Raw genomic sequence first — 20,405 nt, forward strand, 5'->3', positions numbered from 1 at the left:
CATCTATGGAGCGAAGGAAATAGGCAACGTTTCGGGCCGCAACCTCAGTAACCCCTTTGTGTGTAAATATCCGCAGGTCTTTAATTGGAATAAGCCAATGGTTCCACTTCCACAACCAATCATCCGTTTAAAAAATCCTATTTATTTTGATTATTCGTCGGCCTGCAATAGGAGATCTATGTGTTAATACTGTTCTAGCTGCCTGCGAGTTGCTGCAGACTGATCATTGTTCAATTGCATAGGAAATGTGTAGGACGTTCGACAGATGCTGATTTACATCGAAAATAGACACAACATGCTGGAGTAACTCAGTGGGACAGGCGACATTTCTGGCGAGAAGGAATGGGTGACGTTTCGGGTTCGTTACTCCAGTATTTTGTGTCCATCTTCTATTTATGTGTCAATGCTGTTCCAGCTGCCTGCGAGTTGCTGCAGACTGCCCAATGTGCAATTGCATTGGGAATGTGCAGGAAAAGGAATTGCTACAGATGCCGGTTTACACCGAAGATAGACACAAAATGCTGGAATAACTCATTGGTGCAGACAGCATCGCTGGAGAGAAGGAATGGGCGACGTTTCGGGTTCGTTACTCCAGCATTTTGTGTCTATCTTCTATTTATGTGCCAGGTGCCTGCAGACTGCCCAAAAATGTGCAATTGCATTGGAATTGTGCAGGAAGGAATTGCTACAAATGCCGGTTTACACCGAAGATAGACACAAAATGCTGGAATAACTAATTGGTTCAGGCAGCATCGCTGGAGAGAAGGGATGGGCGACGTTTCGGTAACTTCCAGCTGAGCTACTGCAGCATCTTTCTGTGTCGACCATCTATTTGCGTGTCAACGCTGTCCCATTGTTCTGAAGAATGGAGAAGGAGGATGGGGTTATGTCTGAATGGACAAGTCTGAAGAAGGGTTTCGGCCCGAAACGTTGCCTATTTCCTTCGCTCCATAGATGCTGCTGCACCCGCTGAGTTTCTCCAGCTTTTCTGTGTAACCTTCGATTCTCCAGCATCTGCAGTTCCCTCTTTAACCCATTGTTCAATCGCTTGGGGAGCGGGGGGACTACATTCACCGGCATGCAACGCGCGTAGTGACGCAAAGGGCCGGTCCGTTCCCGCCCGCCGATTGGTCGGTTTGAATGATTCGGTGACGTCGCGTGGGAGGATCACGTCGGCCGGGCCCGGCCCCTGCGCACGCGCGGTGCGAGGCGATAAAAAGGGTCGGTTGGCGGCGCGCGGTCACGTGAGGCTTTTTGTCCTTGTCCCCGTGGCGAGCGGCGGCAAAGACAACGACCGAGCGGGTGAGTGAGTGAGTGAATGAACCGGGCCCAAAGGCAACCGAGAGCCGGCTGCAGCTGCAGCTTCACGGTGGGGCCCAGCCTGGTGCTGCGAGATCGGCCCTTTGCCGTCGCCCCCACCCCCTCCTCGATCTCCCTCGAACTAAAGTGCGTCACACTGGCGGCCTAGGCCCGGGGGGTTTGGCGATGGAGAACGGGGGGCGGTGGTGCAGCGCGGTACAGGGGAGATCATGGTGTGTGTGTGGGTCGGTGTGGCTTCACTCCGCACCCTCCCCTACCCCCCACCTTGCCTTGTGGCCCTGAGCTGAACATGAGGCGGCGAGTGGCCGCGGTCAAAATGGCGGCGCAGGAGGAGGAGAGGGCCGGGGCGGGGCCTCTCATCTCTCCTCTACCCTCGTGTCTCCATTCATAAAGTCCACAAGTGATAGCAGCAGAATTAGGCCATTCGGAGTCGAGATAATGCTGGAGTAACTTAGCGGGACAGGCAGCATCAGATTCAGATTCAAATTCAAGTTTAATTGTCATTGTCAGTGTACAGTACAGAGACAACGAAATGCATTTAGCATCTCCCTTGAAGAGCGACATAGCAAACGATTTGAATTAAAAAAAAAAAAATCTCTAGAGAGAAGAAATGAATGGTACACAAAAATGCTGGAGAAAGTCAGCGGGTGCAGCAGCATCTATGGAGGGAAGGAAATAGGCAACGTTTCGGGCCGAAACCCTTCTTCATATTCTCCCTACATATTTGTTTCCTGCGCACGCCTACTACACCATTCAATTATGGCTGATCTATCTTCTTCTAACCCCATTCTCCTGCCTATTCACCATAACCTCTGCATGTCGTTGTCTCTGTACCCGTACTAGTCAAAAGTCAATCTGTCTCTGCTGCGTTGCGAAAGGACCTGCCTCAACTACCAACTCCTGCAGCTCGTTTCATACACCCACCACGCTTTGCGTGAGAAAGATACCCCTCGGGTTCCTCTTAGACCTCTCCTCCCTCATCTTAAGCACATCATCTCTGATTTTCGATTGCTCTCCTTCGATTTATCCAGCATCTGCAGTTCTTTCTTAAACGACCTATTCATCTCATGATTTTGTACACCTCTAATATTAATACTCACCCTCCTTTGGAAATCAGAGGTTACCCAGCTGCGGCACAGACTGCTAACATTCACTGCAGTCTGCTGTTCAGTTTAGATTTTGAAAAGCCTTCAGCCTTTTCCCTCTGGGCTTCACAAGTATTGTTGAACCCTCTTTCCTCCACCCGTTAAGTCAAGCATTCATATTATATAATTCTCCTGGCCTCCCATGTTCTCTGGCTATCTTAATTTTTTTCCTACATCCTGTATCCTGCATCCATTCATTCATAATTGTGAATTGGGTGCAACTGTAAGTGTAAGAAAGTTTTGGTATAATCTTTTAGATCTTGTACCTGTCTCCCATTTAACTATTAAACCATATATTTCAATGTATATTTCTAATTCTACATGTAATCACTGTCTGGCATTTCTGATTTTGGAAGTAGATTGAGGTATGTGATGCAAAGATAGTAAGATGAATGAAGTTGTGAAGCAATGGGAATGATTAATTGAACAGACGAGAACATTTTTAAACAGTACATGATGTTTATATATCCATTGGTGGGGAAAATAGATTGTGCATAAACCTTTTACACTTTGGATAGAATTTTGTATGTGAAGTGAGATGGTTTTGTTGCTGGAAAAAATAGCAGTAAAATGTCAGATACCAATAGAAGTGTATTTAAGAACATGGTTTACATTTAAATCTGTGATCTTCAGACAGGATTTGGAACATACTATGCTATCTCCACAGATGTTTGTCTTGTTCTTTTACTTTTTATGTACTATATAAACTGATATGGAAATGCAACATGCAGCTAAAATGTGAGGAACATATGTTTTATATTCCGAACCTTTCCTGATTGTAGAACTTGCAACCCAATGATCTGGTCTGCTTTTCAATCTGTCAAACATACACACTTAAATATTGGAGTATATATATAAATATTGTTAGCTTGAAAATTGAAATGTGAAGGCCAGTCATGGGCTAACCAGCATTAAGATGACAATGGTGGATTCTGAATATGGATATATTTTCCCTCTTTAAACAGGAATATTAACTTGCATCCATTTTATTCTAAAGTATTTGACAGTGCGGAAAGAGGGAGGTAGGGCAGATATGGAGCTATGGAACGCTACTGGTTGGGATTATACTTAACAAAGGACGATAGTTATGATTATTGGCTACTTGTCTCCTCTCCACAATATTGCTGCATGATCCTGTTAGGGAATGCAATAGATTTGTATAACTTTCCAGCCTGGATAAGGTTGTTTGGGACATTGTGCAGAATGAACACATTCATTTTAAGAACTTGAATGTTAAGTGTTCATATAAATACAAACATTTGGTTTATTTGCATTTATTTCCCTTTAGCCAATGAATTCTAGTTATCTACTTTCATAGAAAATCGCTTTCCAACTTTCTTCTTGCCATTCTATTGATTATTTTTAAAAACTTCCCTGTGCCTTATTCTAGGCTTCAGTCGCCTTCTCTCCATTATGAGGGTCAGAGGTAGAATGTATACTAAATTGATATGTTTCATTTCATATGAAACAGCTTGTGCATGCATGCATCAGAACCTGGACAACATCTGGCATGCTGGTCAGTGGCAAGTAACATTCTTGTCTCACAAGTACCACAAGATGGTCACCTTCAACGAGAATCCAATAATCTTCATTTGACTTAGCACAATTAATGGTAAATCCCCATAAACATGTAGAAGATTACAATTGACTGGAAAGCTAACTGAGCACACACAAAGCACTGTTTACTGAACTTTAAGACGTGCGATACAGGCCCTACAGCTCACCAAGTCCCCGCTGAACAGCTATTGTGTGAATTTTAAAATAATGTTTCCGTGACACCGATGAACGTAGCATGTTATTAATTTGCATCCGGCCAATTTGATCAATGATTTAATTAGAGTTATTGCAATTGAAGAAATAATAGTAATATTAAAACAAAACTGTTTTGTTTGTGCTTTTTGAAAAAAATTGCTTTGTGGCTGTAAAATGTTCTGTGCATTCTCCATGGCATCAGAGACTTGTGTGAACCTGCAATTTAAATTTAACGGAACATAACTGACTGAACCTGATTAACTAGAAAGAAATCCTGAATTCAATGGTACATATTAAGTATATCGTGGTAACTGGTATAGTTCTCTGCAGAACTGCAATCTAGAACTATGATCATTATTTAAAAGGTTGACTGGTTTGAAGCTTCATGAGAGTTCACTCTTCCTTGAAGGCTATGGGAGCAGATTGTTTAGGGCATGTAGATTTTTGGTAAGTAAAGTAATGCAATTTACTATGGGTAGACAGTTGAGGGTACAGTCAGATCAAGCATAATGTTATAAAATTGCAACAAACAAATAAATTGCAATGGTAGACAAAAGTGCTGGAGAAACTCAACGGGTGCAGCAGCATCTATGGAGCGAAGGAAATAGGCAACGTTTTGAGCTGAAATCCTTCTTCAGCATGGGTTCTACATTTCAATAAATTGCAGTGGCAGAGTTGCCTTCTCATTTGCTGATCATATGTTCTTTAAGGAGCAATATACATTTGAGAAGGAGGATTGATCCTGGTTGGGAGAGTAATGCTCAGAACTGGGGGAACAATAACTACGAGTTTTACACGTTTGTGGATGCGGTCTCAACATCGATTTTGAAGACGCCAATCATGATGAAGGGAGCGTCAAATAGAATTTAATTTGTGAATATGATTAGAGCTGTTTCTATGCTATGACAGTAATCGAGTAACATATCGTCAGGCCACAAAAACAAGAAAATTGCACCCAATGTTTGCTGTATTTAGATTCTGGAGTAATAATAATAATAACTTTATTTATAGAGCACTTTAAAAACAACCCCTGTTGCCACAAGTGCTGTACATGACTAATCATGGACAAAAAATTATTACACGGCAATAAAAACTAGAAGAGAAAGTAAAAACAATAAAATTAAAAACATTAAAAGCACTAAAACAGGAACAAAGTCTCAAGCAGGGTCAAAAGCCAAGGAATATAAATGTTTTAAGATTGGTTTTGAAGATGGACAGTGAGGGGGCCTGTCTGATGTGCAACGGCAGAGTGTTCCATAGCGCCGGAGCAGTAACTATTCCCTCTGAGAAGGCTCTATTCCCTCTGAGCTTCCGCTTAGACTTCGGTACCTCCAGGAGCAGCTGATGGATGAAGCAGCTCAGAGAGGCGGGGCGAGCCCATTCAAAGATTTAAAAACAAATAAAAGAATTTTAAAATGAACTCGAAAGTACACCGGGAGCCAGTGGAGGTAGGCCAGAATTGGCGTTATGTGCTTTCGAGTTCCAGTTAAAAGTCCCGGAGGAGAAGCCCGCGTCCGGGCGCACCCAATTTAAACCTCACCAGTCGACCGCCGCGTTTTCCACAGCGACGTCGACGCTTCCTTCGGGGCAGGGCTCAGTCCAGGTGAGTCGGGATTCCCGATAGGAACGGGGGCAAGGTATTATGTTCGCGATAATCAAACGCACCGACATTATGTTGAAGATCTAAGAGAGATTGACGATCGTACACCAGCAGAGACTATATATTAATGATTTGGACGAGGGAATTGAATGCAACATCTCCAAGTTTGCGGATGACACGAAGCTGGGGGGCAGTGTTAGCTGTGAGGATGATGCTAGGAGGCTGCAAGGTGACTTGGATAGGCTGGGTGAGTGGGCAAATGCATGGCAGATGCAGTATAATGTGGATAAATGTGAAGTTATCCACTTTGGTGGCAAAAACAGGAAAGTAGACTTATATCTGAATGGTGGCCGATTAGGAAAGGGGGAGATGCAAAGAGACCTGGGTGTCATGGTACACCATTCATTAAAAGTGGGCATGCAGGTGTGGCAGGCAGTGAAGAAAGCGAATGGTATGTTGGCATTCGTAGCAAAAGGATTTGAGTCTAGGAGCAGGGAGGTTCTACTGCAGTTGTACAGGGTATTGGTGAGACCACACCTGGAGTATTGCGTACAGTTTTGGTCTCCTAATCTGAGGAAAGACATTCTTGCCATAGAGGGAGTACAGATAAGGTTCACCAGACTGATTCCTGGGATGTCAGGACTTTCATATGAAGAAAGACTGGATAGACTCAGTTTGTACTCGCTAGAATTTAGAAGATTGAGGGGGGATCTTATAGAAACGTACAAAATTCTTAAGGGGTTGGACAGGCTGGATGCAGGAAGATTGAGAGTGGTGAATCTCTGGAATTCAATGCCGCAGAAAGTAGTTGAGGCCAGTTCATTGGCTATATTTAAGAGGGAATTAGATGTGGCTAAAGGGATCAGGGGGTATGGAGAGAAGGTAGGTACAGGATACTGAGTTGGATGATCAGCCATGATCATATTGAATGGCGGTGCAGGCTCGAAGGGCTGAATGGCCTACTCCTGCACCTATTTTCTATGTCTATGTTTCTATTAATAAAAATTTGAATGATAATTAGTCTGGAATATAAAATAAGAGTTGGATAATGGCACCCAGTATACCAAATTTCAAGGATCAGTCAGTTTATCTTAAGTATTTCAATAAGAAGCAACAGCAATTGAAATGCCAGAATAGCAATTACATTCTTGGGCTAGCAATCATATTTGTGGACCAAAGATCCATTAACCTGAGTTGAAATTCTGCGGTGGCATGTGGGGAGCATAAGTTCCAGTAGATATCTGGAATTAGCATCAGAAGAGGTAAAATATATTTAAATATCCGCCTGTTCCACCAATAACCTTAACTATTTCTGGTCGCTGATTATTACCTAGACTTGCCAGAGTGGTTGACATTACACTGTGACTCGGTTCAGGGGCACAATTAGTAATCTACAATAGATGCTTATATTCCGAGTAATATCTGCATTGTGAATGTAAATTTTAAAATCAATATGCAACAAAAGGAAGTGATCTGTGACCTTGCAGACACAGATTGACATCAAGATGAAGTTATTTGATGATTGTGTTGGGTTTCTAAGATGTCAAATTTAGTTCTCTGGTCTGACATTGCTCTTTAACTATACACATGCTAATTTTTGTGATGTGTTAATGAGGGAAGTCTTTGGGTTTCTTGATACTGATTGCAGTTTTGGGCAATCTTCTCAACATGCAGCTTTGGATCATATTTGGGTGAGAAGGATAAGTGTATCAAGAGTCCTGAGAGCTTTTTCTTGATTATTTTATACACTTTCATCACAGATTTAGATTCATTTTATATACTGAATTTTACAGCAGAGTCAAAAGTGACACAGAGTCTAAAGTGCCTTTGTAACAACCTGGAGCTCAATGTTCTTAAGACAGTGGAATTGATAGTAGACTTTAGGAGAGCTTCCCCCCACTCACCATCAACAGCACCACAGTCACATCTTGAGGCTCAGTTAGAATTTGAAAGTACGATGTTGTGGGAATTACAGAGACATGGCTGCAAGAGGATCAGAGCTGGGAACTGAATATTCGGGGGGGTATACATCCTATCAAAAAGACAGACGGTGGGGTGGTTGGTTAGGAATGAAATTCAGTCCCTTGCGAGGGGTGACATAGAATCAGAGGATGTAGAGTCATTGTGGATAGAACAGAAATTGTAAGGGTAAAAAGACCCTAATGGGAGTATTCTACAGGCCCCCAAACAGTAGCCTGGAGATAGGGTACAAGTTGCATCGGGAGTTAAATTTTGAGATGTGAAAAGATTGTCTCCTCTGTAATGAATATATTGTTGAGGAACTAATTAAAATGTTACCACCTAAACACCAATTATTGTAAGGTACGCAAAAAAAAGCTGGAGAAACTCAGCGGGTGCAGCAGCATCTATGGAGCGAAGGAAATAGGCAACGTTGCCTATTTCCTTCGCTCCATAGATGCTGCTGCACCCGCTGAGTTTTTCCAGCTTTTTTTTTGTGCACCTTCGATTTTCTAGCATCTGCAGTTCCTTCTTGAACACCAATTATTGTAATCTTGGCTGGCCTGTAGTCCAAGCTTTTGTAATTTAAATGCTTTGGGGCAAATGAGTGCTATTGTTTGGGCCTACAGAATGTGATCCTGGGGTCCAAGTTGTATAAATGGTATTTAGGAACTTCAAAGCTGATTTAGCTTCTCTAGTATGAGCAATTAAAATGTTGAAGGTTTATTTCATCCAAACTAATTTGTTATTTGTGCTGCATTTTGAATATGCACACAGAATTCATTTTACCTAATAATGGAAGCTACAGTTCTTATTCATTCTATTTAATCATAGATACGAGGAGTTGCATCTGTGGTAAAATTGTCTCTGTGAAGAGGAATTGAAATCTTACCACCTGAGGGTCTTGGAAAAGATTTATAAAACCCCAGAAAAACTTAATAAAACTCTAAATAAACCTTACCGGGAACACACTAGGCTACAAAAACCTGAGAAGAAGGATCAGGTGAAGACTGAAGCCAAAATGGTAAGTATACCATAATTTAACTTTTTTGTTTCCTTTGATGACTTGAAAAATTGGTTTATTTTAGTCAGGAAAAACAGGTTAATCAGCATTTTTGAAAAAATGTCATTGACTAGTGCTGTTGTGCCTAGCTGCAGTTATGCTTATTCACGTCAAAGTTATTTATTGATCTGTTATTTACCACACTACAACCCTGTTGAGGTTGCGGTTCCTTTCTCTCCAGGACTTGTTATTCCCTTAATTTTATCCTACACTAATTTGAACAGAGCATTATGTACTAGACCTTCATAATTTAATGTAGCTTAGATTTATTGTTTCCATGGCATTTACTTTTTTTTAAAGATTACTTATCTAGTTTTACTACATAACCTCTTCTGGTATATAGATGGGAATCTTACCACACTTCTATTTCCATACAAATGGAATAAATATATATGATGGATTGTATAGTAAAAGGTGTACGTACAGCACTGAAGCAGACCAATTGGCCCATTATTTCTTGTGACCTTGCCTTATCTACATTTGTCCCATGTGCTTGCATTTGGATCTTATTCTTCTATGTGTTGATCATTCAAACTACTCTTGCATGCAGTGCAATCCAGATATCAACCACTGAGTATATATTTTTAAAAATCCCTCCTGTTTTTGATACCCCATCCAGTCGTTGAGCTCTGAAGGCAAACATGTCATGATGTTTTTGTCCTATTCATCTGTGTTGCCACTTTCAGGGAACTATGGACTCTGACCCCAAAGCCCCTCTGTTCATCAACATTCCTTAGCGCTCTGCAATTTACTGTACATATCCTATCTCTATTTGACTTCCCAAAATGCTTGTGTTTTGCTTAATTGTCTAACTGATCCATTTAGCCAACTTGGCCTGGATCCCGTGTGCCCTAATTATCTGGGCCAATTATGTGTTAAAGTATTAATTGGAATAACATCCCATGGTCCAAAATGTATCTGGAGAAACCCCATATGGTCACAGGAAGTACGAACAAACTCTGTATAGACAGCACCTGTGGTCAGGATTAAACTGTAATGCAGCTACTCTACCACTGTGCCGTCCTGGTGGCAGGTGGGGCCAAGTAGAATGGCAGCAGCAAAGTGGAGTTTGATTGTGCTTGTAGATCTAGTATAGATTAGACAGGCCAAATTATCTCCTGTGCAGTAACCTTTTTTAGTTTTAATCTGATTAATTGATCATTAAATGCATTTCGTTGTCTCTGTACTGTACACTGACAATGACAATTAAAATTGAATCTGAATCTAAACCTGATTATGGAAGAGAACTTCCAAAATCTTTATTTTAAGTTCAGTATTTATTTTTCATTCTAGTACTTAGTGATTCTCACTGCTGAGTGCATTGTAGATGTGGCACTAGAGCATGGAAAAGAGAAGGCAGTTCAAATGCTCCTTGATTAGACGGGATTAAAAAAACAAATTGTGTTTATTTGCACATTTGATCTGTGGCTGTGATTTCTCAGAGCTGATAAAGATTTAGCAAATGGCGCATTATCTGGATGATGCCCGCAAAAGTCCCATCGCCTTTGAGTTTGTCACCATACTTAAGATAATTGATCATTTTTCTGTTGGTACAATCTAACTCGAGAGAGAAAGAGATTTGATGTTGGCTTTATCTATGGTCTATCTGTTCTGAATATAAAAGTTTTGTAGCGATTCTTTTTTTACTTCCAGCGTCCCATGCGTATTTTTGTCAATGATGACCGGCATGTAATGGCAAAACATGCAGCCATCTACCCAACTCAAGAAGAACTGGAAGCAGTGCAGAATATGGTGTCACATACTGAACGAGCATTGAAGGCAGTTTCTGACTGGTTGGATGAGCAGGAGAAGGCCAATTCTAAACCTGAAGTCACTGAAGAAACTGAGGAGCCTGCAACAGAGGGAGAGAACAAGGAAGGGTATGTAAGATTTATGTCATGGCTATCTGGTGGAGCAAGAAAAAGTATGGGAACCTGTTTAGAGGTTGATTAGTGCTTGCTTGCAGTCCTACTCCACTGTAGATGAAATGCTGTATGTGTACGAGAAATCAAATTTTTGCATGGTGCAACAGAGAAGGAAGCTGTTCAAATCAGTGCTGGAGTAACTTAGCAGGTCAGGTAGCATCTTCTGAGAAAATGGATAGGCGATGTTTTGGATCGGGGCCCTTCTTCAGACTGAAGGGTCCTGACCCAAAACATCCTTATTAATTTTCTCCAGAGATGCTCCCTGACCCGCTGAGTTACTCCAGCAATTTGTGTCTATCTGTGGCAGCACTGTTATTTTACAGGTTTGGACTCCAGTGGAATGCTTTAGCAAGCAATACTAGGACCCTGTTTGTCATACATTATAATTAATACATTTTGTGGATGACACGAAAATTGGTGGTGTAGTGGACACTTGAGGAAGGTTGTCTGTTTACAGACAAGGGTGCAGAAAAGATTCATGAGGGTGTTGCTGCAACAGGAAGGCTTGAGTTAGAGTAGATAGGCTGGACTGATTTTCCTGGAGTGAAAGAGGCTGGGCATTGGGAAGGACTGTGTTGGGGGTAGGTGAGGGCGACATTGTAGATGAATTAAAATTAATGTGCATGGGTTTAAGCTAAGAGAAGAAAGATTTTGAAGAGGGTGTGAGGGATATGTTTTTGAAACACAGTGGCAGGTATGTGGAATAAGGTAGTAAAGGTAGGTACAAGTTCGTGGATAGGAAATGTTTAGGGGATATAGGATTAGCTCAGGTGGGCACCTTGGTCGGCATAAACTGTTGGGCCCGTTTCACACCTCTACGACTCCGATTAGCCAATTTAGTGGAGCAAGTTCCCACTGCAGTAATTTGATGACCACAGAATTTAATATTAACACGTGGTGGTATTTGCTTAACATTCCAGATGATTTTTGAGTTTTACCTTGAATTAAGATACAAGTAGAGGTTTTTCAGCAGTTATACAAAAGCCTCATTAAATCACCCTTACACACCACCCTTTTGGAACTTTGGAACATTTTGTTGGCATTAGTTGTGTTCCTGGACCTTTGCTTGTTAAAGGTAATTTGAGATGTTTTCGGAGTATAGGGTGAACATTTGGCATCTTTTTACAAAGTTAGAACTAATTATTTTTCTTAATTGAATTAGGTAATGTTTTCTATAGTCGAAGGATAGTGGAGGATCTCTTGGCTTTTTGATATTAATAGCTTTGTTATCAAGGGTATGCGGGAGTGTGGATATGGGGCAGAGGATGGTGGCATGTGATTGAGTTAGGTTCGCAACTAGCCTGAGGGGTAGATTGGCCTCCTTTTCCCAAGTTGATGAAATGACTGTTAACTAAGGCATGGCTGGCACCAAACTGGTGTATGCATTTCTATCGTAACCAATTATTTTTCTTTTTCTTTCACAGAATGGAAGACCATGACAACTTTACCATGTATGCCAAATTTTATTATTAAACTAGATTATTGCAGAAGCGTTAGATCTGTGATCATTTCTGTAATTTTGCTGCTGCTATAACAAAAGTGGATTAAAAAAATTACATACACTCCAATTTGAACCACTATTTTCTAACCAAGCTGACTCCATAGTGCTTGCATGTTTAATTTTTTTTTTAAGGAGGAGAGGCTTGGTGACTGCAAAATAAGTCCTAGAAAATTTGTAACCTCAATTAGAACGCCATTTTACAGTAGTTTATCAAAGTAGCAATGTGCATGTGGAAAGATTCTAGGAAATCTTATTTCATTTCCTCCAACAAAAATTAATAGTGGTGGCCTTTCTCATTTTGTCATTCAAACTGATTCTCTCTACCCTCTGAGCGTAAGATGCTCTGTACTTATATTTAACCAACCCGATGCCACAGTTTATCCGACTGCTGCCTCAGTAATGTTTGGGGATTCTGCTGTGTGCAAATTGGCTTCTATGTTTCTTATCACTTTTTTCCTGAAGTATTGGTTGTGGAGTCTTTTGGAGTTGTGAAAAGTACCATATACATTTCAATGTTATTTTTTAACCTGGAACAGAGTATACTCGCTTGAATTTATTTGACTTGCCAATTTGTGTAACCAGTGCAGCTATTGCAGGATACTGCATAATTAGTACAAATCTGACATGCCCCCCTCCCCAGGAGCCAATCATCCGTTCCCCCAACATGATCTGTTCGCCCAACGTAATATTCCACCACTCACCCACAAGCCCCAGCTGCGCTGGCATGGCTCATTTCCCCTCATCCCCCAACACTCCCTCCTCCTCCTCTTCACCCTCCCTCTTCTCTCCTCCTCCACTCTCTCCCTCCCTCTCCTTTCCCCAACCCTCAGTCGGTCACTCCCACCCACCCTCCCCTCCCTACCCCCCTGACCCGTTGGGCCCCGTTTCCCCAACGCAATATTCCACCACTCACCTATTTCCCCAATGCAACTCCAGGTCCAAGACTAGTGTCTTCAATGATAAGGACATTTATAATGGTTTGAAGATGGAATTGTCTGCTAGGTAAATAAGGTGAGAGATTATTGAGTGCGCATTGGCAGATATTCATACAACTGGTTCATGGCGTTCAACAGAGGTTTATCTCATTTAGAAAGAGGAATCCATGAGAAAAGAGAACTGTCCATTGTTAACTAAAAGTCAAGAATAATAAATCAAATTAGGGCATGCAAAGAAGCATGATCTAGTAGACCAGAGGGCTTTGAATTTATTCATAACCAGCAGCAATAACTCATAAGGAGGAAAATTGATTTGAGACAAATCTTGTATGAAATATCAAAACAAGCACAGAGTTTATATGAGGGATATAATATAATATAATTATATCCCTCATATATAATGAGGGATATAATTAAGGAAGGGGGGAGTGTTTAATGAGAATGTTCTAGAAAAATAATTTGTGGTCTCATCAGGAATTTTAGTGAGAGGGTCCAGTAATTGAATGTCTAAAATGTTGATTCTGACACTGAACCAGCTGGTACCAAAGGACTACCTAAATGTGTATCTCTGGACTAAATTGCACTCCCTTAGGAGGAGACTCCACTACCAATTTGGATACTGCACTGCCTTGATTTTATTTTGTTGGCTCCTGCTTATTTTGGAAGCCAGAAAATCTTCTGGGTGGGTGTGTCAAAAGTATGTTAATGTAGTAGTATAGACTTGAAGTGTTTTGCTTCTTTTGACAGGGAACAGAAGTCTACAGATCTAAATGCCAGCCGGACCCTACGAGGTGTGATGCGAGTTGGGCTGGTTGCCAAAGGACTTCTTCTGAAAGGAGATCTTGACCTGGAACTTGTACTGTTATGCAGGGATAAGCCGACTAAATCGCTGCTGACCAAGGTCAAAGATAATCTGGCTGTACAATTAGCGGTAAGAACATTTTCCTTGAACAAAGTAAATTGCGAACTGTTGGGCACTACATTGATAAAAGATATTTGGTAGCTAACCGGTCTGTCCTAAGATGATTTCTACATCTTAATAACGTTACATTAATCTGAATTTCCATTTTAATAATTGAAGTCCTAGAAGGAGTTATGGAATTGTTTGTTTCATTTCATGTAGACCATCACTAAGGAAAAGTATGAAATAGATCCTTCAGAACAAGATGCAGCGATTATTATAAAGAATGACAAAGAGGAACCACTAACCCTGAAGATTAAACTGACCTCTCCTCTGGTCCGGGAAGAACTCGAGAAGGAGGCTGCTGGAGGTAGGATGGGTTGTAGGTGGCAAACTTCAACCCGCATTATAAAATGTTTATTGGGCCTTCAATATAGCTTGTTCTTAGGTCATGTCTTGAGGTAAAAACTGCAATATATTATGTGTTGAGTAATTAATGCCCCTCTTAAGCCTAGTGTCTCCCTGACAGCAATACACCTACTAGAGAATTGGTTTTAAATGTCAGTTTTGAAGTTTGTGAAGATGAACACTTGATGTACTTGTTGAATCTCTGCAGTTCATAGTGCAGATATACTAATGCAGAACTGATTGTCTAAGAATGAATTTGCAGTAATGTTGAAGAAACATGAGTTTTTCAGTGGGGAGGAAAAGGGTCTGGTAAAGATCGAGACTGGATGTGTAGGTTGGATCTACTGTTGTCATTGTTGAATGTATTTATAAGCTCATAAATGATAGGAGCAGAATTAGGCCATTCGCCCCATCAAGTCTACTACACCATTCAATAATGGCCGATCTATCTCTTCTAACCCCATTCTCCTGCCATCTCCCCATAACTGCAGACACCTGTACTAATCAAGAATCTATCTCTATCCATTTAATTAGCCCCCACAGCCTTCTGTGACAAAGAATTCAACGGATTCACCACTCTCTGGCTAAAGAAATTCCTCCATCTCCTTCTTAAAGGAACGTCCCTTAATTCTGAGGCTGTGGCCTCTACTCCTAGACTCTCCCACTAGTGGAAACGTCTTCTCCACACCCACTGTATCCAAGCCTTTCACATTTCAATGAGATTCCCTTTTAAACTCCAGCGAGTACAGGTCCAGTGCCATCAAACGTTCATCATATGTTAACCCACTCATTCCTGGGAACATTCTTATAAACCCCCTTTGGACCCTCTCCAGAGGTAGCACATTCTTCCTCAGACATGGTGCCCAGAATTGCTCACAATACTCCAAATACAGCCTGACCCGTGCATAATTGAGCCTCAGCAATACCTTCCTGTTGAACGTTCTTTAATGAATGCAAACTAATAAGTAGCAATTTTATAAAATGTAAATTATCGTTGGATAGGAGCTCCTTTCCTAGTTTGATCCCCATGCTGTCAAGTGTACTTTCCTTGCTCTTCCACTGTTATTGGTCAGTGGAATTGTGTAATGGCCAGATGCATTTGTTGTATTACCTTCTGACTGCTTTTTATTAAACAGACTTTGTAAAAGATGTTCACCTGGTTGGTAGTTGGTGGGTATGTATTTTACCAAGAGCTTTGAAAATCCACTTTGACTATTCCCATTTGGTTTGCAGGAAGTTGTCCGTTAGCTTTTGGTCATTGGCATTTGTTAGTGTATAAAGTTGCATGCTGATCATTAACATTTGTGTTGTAGTTGGGCTTTGGTTCCTTCAGACATAATGGGGGGGTGGGGGTAGTCTGTAGATGGGAAGAGTTTGCATCAATATGTACATCCAAATACAGTAGAGAGCTGTGGTACTTTTAAGAGGGAAAGAATCAATTAATCTGTTGAAATTGTGCAGTAACAACACTTGTGTAGTATAATACTGGGCAACTGACGGCCTCATTTTCACTATTCAATTTTATTTGTATGGCTGAATGAAATTATCACATTGGAATATGTACCAAATGTCCTATATTTTGGGCTGAGGAAACGAGTTTGTTAATCTGCACAAATTTCTCACAGATATCTTGATTATAAACATTTCTACCTATGCCGAATAACTTGAAGTACACTCCTGTGGCAATTAAAACAGCTATAATCTGTAGTATACTGCAGCTTTACATCCTGTAACTGCTTGACATGTTATCTTTGTAATTGTAGCCTTTTGATGGTCCAATACACACCAAATGTTATACTCTAAAGCTAGTTTTAATAAGGTGATTTAAGGCTTCTGCACAAATTGTCCAGAAGGCTTGAAACTTCATGATGAAAATTATTCTTGATTGTGCATGTGTTCAAGTTGTTCAAAGCCACTGGTTTATACCCAAGTAAGTTTGCATTGCAGCAAAAATGACTATTTCTTAGGGCTTGTGTAGTATAATACTGGGCAAATGATGGCCTTATTTTCACTGTTTTGCTTAACATCTGAAAAAGATGATATGGCTGGCAGAGAGTTTTGGATAATGTCTGGCTCTGTGTAGAGTCATTATCTTCTACGTTTGTTTTCACTGCGCAGCCAGCATATGCCATTGTTTAACCATTGAATCCCGCCTAAGGTGGTAATTTTTGGACTTATTGCTACTCTGTAAAGTAGCTCTGCTACACTTTTGCAAGTGACACAAACAAATGAAGTAATAAATTAAACAACTTACTGGTAACTTGAGCAGTGAATGGTCTTGAATTTGCAATTGCTCATCTGTCTCTGGCTAATAATTCTCATTACGCCTGAGCACATGGCAAAGTGTGGAGAATCAGCACATCTCTAATCATGACGGATCTTTTTAACATCAATGTTGCGTTTAGTTGTATAGTGGGTTTACTTCCAAATGGGGGGAAATGGACATTATAGTCCAATATGCAGTGAGGTATTCTTGAAACTCCAAAGCTTAGTGAGTTTAACATTGATCTGGCACTATCATATCCAGTTGCAAATTCAACTGGTTGTGATGGGGTGAAGGTCTTGTTTTATATTCTGGTATGAAATAAACTGGGGAGTTGTAATAAAAAATTTCACGAGATGTTGGCCTACATCACATGACTGCTGCACCAAGTTGTTGGTGTCTTACCTCGTATATTTTGTCAAATGGATCAGAACTTTGCAATCGCACCTCTGCTTTAGTTTGATAGATTTCATAGCAAAGCCAACCACTAGTTTAAAATGGGTTGGGCTTCTAAGTGATTTTGGGACATTTTGTTCATTTGACGGCAAGAGAATGGAAGTCCGTGAGCCAAGTGTAATCTGAATAATTTGATTAACTTGCTTCATGAATGGTAATAGCTAAAGTTTTAATTTAATGATTGCATCGGTGACATACTGAACAAGGCATTAATGACAAAAAAAAAATCTTGACTGTTACTTTCCTCCAACTGGAATAAGGTGTACCAACTCTTGAACAAAGTAAATTTAGGGGTGGCGCAGTAGTAGAGTTGCTGCCTTACAACGCCAGAGACCCGGGTTTGATCCTGCCTGTACGGAGTTTGTGCGTTCTCACTGTGACTGCATGGGTTTTCTCCATGTGCTCCAGTTTCCTCCCACATTCCAAAGATGTACAGGTTTGTAGGGTTGATTGGCCTCTGTAAATTGTCCCTAGTGTGTAGGATAGAACTAGTGTATGGGTGAAAGTTGGTCGGAGCAGACTCGTTTGGACTGCAAGGTCTGTTTCCACACTATCTCTACACTAAAATTGACTTTTTCATCAATAGAATTTATGGGTTCTGAATTAATTGCAGGAGTAAATTGGAAGTTTAATTAAATAAATGCTCTATTACATGGCACATTTTCTGTATATATACCAGCATTGAAAGGATCTGTTTTGGTACAGGTCTCTATTTGATCCTGAATTTTATAGTGGTTTTTGGGATGCCAGGTTGATCTTGACTTTCAGATTTGGCTAAGATTTTAACCATCTGGTACTTGGTACATCTCCAAAATTGGTGCTGCTAATGCAATGATTGACAATGTAATTTTACATAGTGCATTGTTTTGAGCACTTGGGCTCAGTATTCCAGAATATCCATGATAAAATGACCTTATTTGAAACTCTGGTCAGTAATGAACTACCAGACCATTCAATTTTGCTGCAGTGCAGATGTCACCAAGTTCAGAATATGCAGTGGGAGACTGAGAAATGTAACAATGCAACTAATTTACTTTTGGTGCTGAAAGCCTGTGCACCAAACAGTTAGACCTGAGAATGGGCTTAAGCTGAACATGTAACAACATTTGGACACTGTTTAACAGTTTCCCACTGTATATAAACAATTATATGGTGTTTTTGAAGTTTTGATATTGCCTGTGGATTTACTATTTGATCACGTCTACCAAGCCTTCTAGTTTGTCAATTCTTTTAGGGACGCTGGACCTTTGACCAACTGGACGCTCTCTGTCATGGGGGCCTGGGCAGTCGACCTTCGTGGGCAGCGGGGGTTTCCCTCGGACAGAGCCCCAAGCCTACTTTGATAGTTTCCTTTTCCTAGTTTAACTAACAACATCAGATAGTTCAATAATGTCATATCAGTACAACATTGTTTTCCTCACATCACCAATAACACTAGACTAGTGGGTGTAAAAAGCCATATAGGATATATATTAGGGATACCTATTACAGAATATAATGTCAGAGATTAGTACACATTCTTTTAGACACAATCATTGTCCAGATGTACACTAGTGTTCTCCCCATTTAGCTACATAACAAAGTAAATTCATTAGAAATGTTGAGAGTCTTCACTGCAACTTGACTTTTGGTGGGGAGCCCTGTTTGCCCAGTCGGATGCTGCCGCTCCCCGCCGCATGACAGAAACCCCTTGGTCAAACTGCCTGTCTTCTTATTCCACTCCATCAATAGAAACAGTAACGATGAGTGAGCCTGCGGATGTATTGGACAGGCAGAAATGCCTAACCGCCTTGGCGTCCCTGCGACACGCCAAATGGTTCCAGGTTTGGATCTTGTTCTTACATTATTGTCTAAAGTAGAAAGTTTTTTATTAAAATTATTGATTCTGTTCATTTTGTTAATTGCGTGTGTTGAGTTGATTTCGGAATTTTTAATTTCTGTGCAACACTTAGCTTCTGTCTTGGCACAGCTGCTAATAAGCACTTAAGTAAATGACTATAATAGTAAGATGGACAAACTATATATGGGGTGGGGGTTTTAGGAATTAATGTTAGTCTTTTTGGTATAATTGCATTGTTGCTGCTTTGTGTTAAGAGTAATTTTTATGGAGAATACTGGATTGATAATGTAGATTTTATTTTAAATGTAAATGGCTCTTACCCTTGACAAAGTAGCACTGCAGATATGAAAGTTTTGTACTTTATATTGAATTTGAAACACGAGTCGGTAACTGCGCACTAACTTTCCGCTCCATGGTTTTGTAGGCCAGAGCAAATGGGCTGAAGTCATGTGTCATTGTCATCCGAGTTCTCCGGGATTTGTGTTCAAGAGTACCCACATGGGCGCCACTTAAAGGATGGGTATGTGGAATTTGGTTGAGAAACAGAAAATGCTGTACAGGCTCGTATGGTCAGGCAATATCTGTGGAAGGAAATGGTTAACATCTTGGTTCGAAAGCCCATTCAGAACTGGGAACCATGAAATAAGATGGTTTTAATTTGTGAGAAAAGGAGGAAGGAATGGATCGTTCCAAGGTGAGGCCAGCGTTCCATGGGGGAGAAGCTGGAAATGAGGTAATCTGGTCAATGGGTTAATTGCAGCAGTTAGAGCCTAAACAAAGAAACATAAAAACCTATGAAGAAACAAGGAACTGCAGATGCTGGTCTACAAAACAAGACAGTGCTGAGGTAACTCAGTGGGTCAGGCAACTTTCCTGGAGAGAAGGAATGGGTGACGTTTCGGGTTGAGACCCTTCTTCAGACTGAGAACATGGATGGGTAATGTTTTGGGTCCGGGCCCTTCTCGCAAAATAACTTTCCTAAAAGCTTTGAAAATAGGACATTCGGAGAGCAAGAAACAATGCGCAGCGAGAGACCATGAAGGTGTTAACCATTTCTCCATACAATACTGCCTGGCTGTCTGAGTGGCTCCAGCATCTTGTATGTATTTCACATTTGCAATTTTATTTTCATGTGAAGTTTGATTGTTGTGGCATTTTTGTCAGACTTGCATTCTGTGTTCTTTGATCTACTTGCCTTTCTTATTGAGCCGTTTTTTGAGTGCATAAACTAAACTACTCGCCTACCATGGCTTCTGGACAAATCAGCAATTCTATTTTAAAATTTTCACCTTTGATTCCAAATAGCTTATGACCCCACCCTTCCTTTCTAATTTCCA

At 40.8% G+C, this 20,405-nt stretch overlaps 1 protein-coding gene across 1 annotated transcript in view; it reads left to right on the plus strand.

Annotated features, from left to right (window-relative positions):
• The first annotated feature begins 1,167 nt into the window (after positions 1 to 1,167).
• Positions 1,168 to 20,405, plus strand: part of LOC129714566 (interleukin enhancer-binding factor 3-like) — a 40,706-nt gene continuing 21,468 nt past the window's right edge. Inside the window, 8 exon segments of the mRNA XM_055664274.1 lie at positions 1,168 to 1,302; positions 8,611 to 8,800; positions 10,493 to 10,719; positions 12,189 to 12,215; positions 13,948 to 14,131; positions 14,324 to 14,471; positions 18,960 to 19,051; positions 19,493 to 19,588. Coding sequence (XP_055520249.1) covers positions 8,798 to 8,800; positions 10,493 to 10,719; positions 12,189 to 12,215; positions 13,948 to 14,131; positions 14,324 to 14,471; positions 18,960 to 19,051; positions 19,493 to 19,588 — 777 coding nt within the window. The 5' untranslated portion in view covers positions 1,168 to 1,302; positions 8,611 to 8,797.

The sequence above is a fragment of the Leucoraja erinacea genome, chromosome 39 (genome assembly GCF_028641065.1).
Source record: "Leucoraja erinacea ecotype New England chromosome 39, Leri_hhj_1, whole genome shotgun sequence".
Taxonomy (NCBI): Eukaryota; Metazoa; Chordata; class Chondrichthyes; order Rajiformes; family Rajidae; genus Leucoraja; species Leucoraja erinaceus.